The following is a 4,072-nucleotide window of genomic DNA, read 5'->3' as shown; positions in this document are numbered from 1 at the left end:
CAAGGAACAGCAAGTGTGATGTCTTTCATCTTGAATTTTTTGTTAATAAAATGGACTGTTACCGCCATGAACGCAGTAACATTTGGAGCAGTCCAGGCATCATGAGTGAACAACAGAAAATCTTCTTTGAGGAGTGATTGGATCTTGATGGTCTCTTGGCATTGAATATGTACCCTGGCAAGATGATTTGCAATCGTTTTTTGGCTAATTTGATCCAATAAAGGCATTGCTCCCTTGTTGAGAAGCCGAGCAAAGTCACGGAAAGATTTTTGCTCAACCATGATGAATGGCAGGTCGCACTCTGCCAGGAAGTAAACAAGGGCATTCTTGATTGATTCACCATTAAGTTCAACCTGAAAGTGAAAGAATTTTCTTGTTTAATAAATCATAATATGTTGATACAAAAAATAAAGTGATTATAAAAGGGGAAGGCTTTATGCACTCCAAATATTTACTACATGCACTCCAAAAAAGGAGTGAACTTGTGTCTACTCCAATAAATATTGGAGTGAACAAAGGTTCACTCCAAAAGTGGGCTAAATTGGAGTGTTCAGAAGTTCACTCCAATAAATATTTGGAGTGAACCTTTGTTCACTCCACAAGTGGACTAAATTGGAGTGTTCAGAAGTTCACTCCAACATTTATTGGTTAGTGGAAACTTGTGCACTCCAATCTTGAAACTTGGTCTGGTTCAAGATTGGAGTGTACTACTGCACACTCCAATAAATACTGGAGTGCACACCTATTTTAAATACATGCATGCACTCCAAGCAACTCCTGCAGATCAACAAAGTCGTGCTTTGACCCTTAGAGACTCTGCCTCCCCCCTACAGACAAACTCCCACTACACTCACGTTCCTCCCCTTAAGACTAGGCCCCAAAGGTTCCAGTGAGTCTGAGCCTATTTATCTTCTCTTTTTCGAAGGGAATCACTGGCCACACTTTCTTGGAGTGCCCAGTGGTCCACACTCCAAAAAAATGAAATGGGTTGAACTCCACTCCACAGTTTGAGTGCCTAATTTTATACTCCATTTTTTTGGAGTACACAAGTTTTCACTCCAATAAATATTGGAGTGAACTTCTGAATACTCCAATTTAGCCAACTTTTGGAGTGAACAAAGGTTCACTCCAAATATTTATTGGAGTGAACTTTTGAACACTCCAATTCAGCCCACTTTTGGAGTGAAACTTTGTTCACTCCAAAATTTATTGGAGTAGACACAAGTTCACTCCTTTTTTGGAGTGCATGTAGTAAATATTTGGAGTGCATAAAGCCTGCCCCATTATAAAATGACTCACCTTTGCTTCAATCTTTCCTTTTTTTGCCCATTTTTCCATGTCAAACTGATTATGCTTTGTCTTATTCTGGATAGTCGGATCGGCCAATCGATGGGCTGACAAGAGGTGTCCATGCAGATTCTTGGACTACCGCTTTTGTCCTTTTTCAATCGAGTTCCGCATAACGCGCCGTTCTTCCGGGCTATCGTGACCTGGCACACTATCTCGTTGGTTTCTTTGGATTCGACGAAGTGGTTCCAAACCCAAGATTTTTTGAGTGATCTGGGTGGCGATTTTGATGGTGCATCTTCTGCTTCATCATCGGATCCAAGGTCAATGACCGTTTGGTTCGAAGGCTGAGGGGTGCTAGAGCGACGGTTGGATTGGATTTTTTTGCGCTTCATTTTTTTAGGTTGGCCGTGGGATCCGGAGTGTTGTCTATATATATGTATGGTCCGAGGCTCCAGCGGCAAGGACTATATTCCCCTCAGGGGTTGATTTTTTTTTGGTTCCATCCCCGGGGTTCAGGGCATGCCCCGATCAGTCCGGGACTCTGGCAACCTCAACTGAGCTCCCCTCTTCTTTTCCCTCTTCCCCGGTCCCCGTCACGCTTCCATTGTTTCAACTTCCAAACTCCCTCATGACTATCATCGCACGACAACTGCCACTGAATGATAAAAGTCCCCGCATGGGACCGCATATCTGTAACCAATGGTCTCTCAGCAATGCTTGGATACAACTAAATCTTTGTTTGGAAGGCAATATTTGCTCGTGTCCTTTGATCTCAGCCGCGCACCATGCAAGCACCGCCGGTAGCAGGTGTTCCCTATGGGACTGGCTAAGTTTGAGCAGAAAACCGTTGTCCGGGCCATATTTGCTGGGAGGAGGCTCGCTTGGGGAACCACTTTTGCCAGCAGATATATATAAATATCTTGCAATAAACGAGAAGATGGCCAGAACCCCACCAGATGTAGACAAGATTTTCTCTTTGACCGGGGGGAATTCCTGCCGGCCGAGACGAGACTGTCTCGTTGCCAGGGAGGCATACATAACTTCGTGGCGGCGCAGGGGCGGAAAATGACTTTTTAGGGCAAGAGGCCAGTATCTCCATATGTTCTCCAGGCTGACTCCCGAGCCGAGACATGCTGTGCGCTTGTCGGCCAACCAAAGCTCACAACCCCGCCAACACTCGACTTGCCCCTCCGCCCTCCTCCCGACACCAACAAAACGAACCAGCGGAGAGCAACCCCTGAGCTTCCTGCCCTCACGTTCATCACACATATCATCATGGACATCAGTTTCGGCGGTAAATATCGAATCGTCGAGAACATTGGATCGGGCTCGTTTGGTGATATCTATCTTGCAGTCGACATCGACTCCGGTGAGGAGGTCGCCGTGAAAGTCGAGAGCGCCCGTACTAAGCATCCCACACTCCAGTACGAAGCCCAGATCTACAAGAAACTGGCCGGCGAGGATGGCGTCCCCCATTTGCGATGGTTTGGCGTCGAGAACGATTACAATGCGATGGTGATCGACTTGCTCGGGCCTGACTTGGAAGAATTGTTCAACCGTTGCGGGCGCAAATTCAGCCTCAAGACTGTCCTACTTCTCGCCGGCCAATTGATCACTCTTCTCGAATCTGTCCACAACAAGTACTACATCCATCGGGACATCAAGCCGGACAACTTTGTGATGGGCGCGGGCAAACGAGTCAACCAGGTGCACATCATCGACTTTGGGCTGGCTAAGAAGTACCGGGACCCCGAGACGCTGTTGCACATCCCATACAGAGAAGAAAAGAAATTTGTCGGAACGGCCCGGTTCGCCTCCACCAACACCCATCTTGGCGTCGAACAGGGCCGGCGGGATGACATGGAGGCACTGGCGCACATGCTCATCTACTTCCTCCGAGGTGACTTGCCCTGGCAAGGATTGCAGGCGCCGAATAAGCAGCGCAAGTACGATCTAATTTTGGGGAAGAAGATGACCGTATACAGCGAAAAGCTCTGCCGGAAGCTCCCACGAGAATTTGCGATCCTCCTCAACTACTCGCGCTCGATACGGTTTCATGATGCGCCCGACTACGCCTGGCTCCGCGAGCTCTTCCGCGACCTGTCTGTCAGCAAGGGCTTTGCGTATGACTACGTCTTTGATTGGTCGGTCCCGACCGGCAAAGCCCAGGCCGAGGGGGCACAGCTTTGCAAGGAAGAAATGGCCGCCAAAGAGCGAATCGACCCGCTGGCTCCTCCTGCCCCTGATCCTGTGGCACCCCTCAACGATGGCCGCGACGAGAACCTCCCCAGTAATGCCGAACCTCCCGAAGGACCGCTTCCAACAAATAAGGATTCCTCCAACAGATAAGGATTCCGTCGTGAACTTGCCGATGATTGCTAGGCTTCTCTCTGGGTGAGCTGCTGCCCTGGGTGCTCGGTTATTCGGGAGAGGGTCTATATGTGGCTGCGGATACTCGATGGGGTGGATTGCTCTTTGCAACCAGAGATCTACGAGATGGATGTGGTGGGGCACGGGCAAGGAGCGTGGAAGGCCTGGGAAGCTTCGTTCAACTGGCATAAACGAGAGTGTCAAGGAAGGATCGGCGGACGGGGAAATGATGTCCGATCAGGCCGGTTGGCCATACCTGTTTTGCTCCCCAGAAGACAGCAAGGCCTCTGATCCTCTAGTTCCTTGCTTACATCCATCTTCCCGCCTCTCAACTCACGCTGACTTATTGATTTATATGTCGCCAATTCATCTATCGTTAAACCTCCTTCAACGAAATAAATGATCAATCTGT

General features: G+C 48.6%; 1 protein-coding gene across 1 annotated transcript; it reads left to right on the top strand.

Moving 5' to 3' along the window:
• Positions 1–2,565: 2,565 nt before the first annotated feature.
• PtA15_10A113 (uncharacterized protein) lies at positions 2,566–3,639 on the top strand (the record flags this gene model as incomplete). The annotated part of the gene is made up of 1 exon (XM_053160257.1): positions 2,566–3,639. One exon carries the CDS (start codon positions 2,566–2,568, stop codon positions 3,637–3,639), a length of 1,074 nt encoding a protein of 357 aa, XP_053024249.1.
• Positions 3,640–4,072: the final 433 nt, after the last annotated feature.

Source organism: Puccinia triticina, chromosome 10A (assembly GCF_026914185.1).
Source record: "Puccinia triticina chromosome 10A, complete sequence".
In the NCBI taxonomy this organism is placed as follows: Eukaryota; Fungi; Basidiomycota; class Pucciniomycetes; order Pucciniales; family Pucciniaceae; genus Puccinia; species Puccinia triticina.
This window is presented reverse-complemented; position numbering and strand designations above follow the sequence as displayed.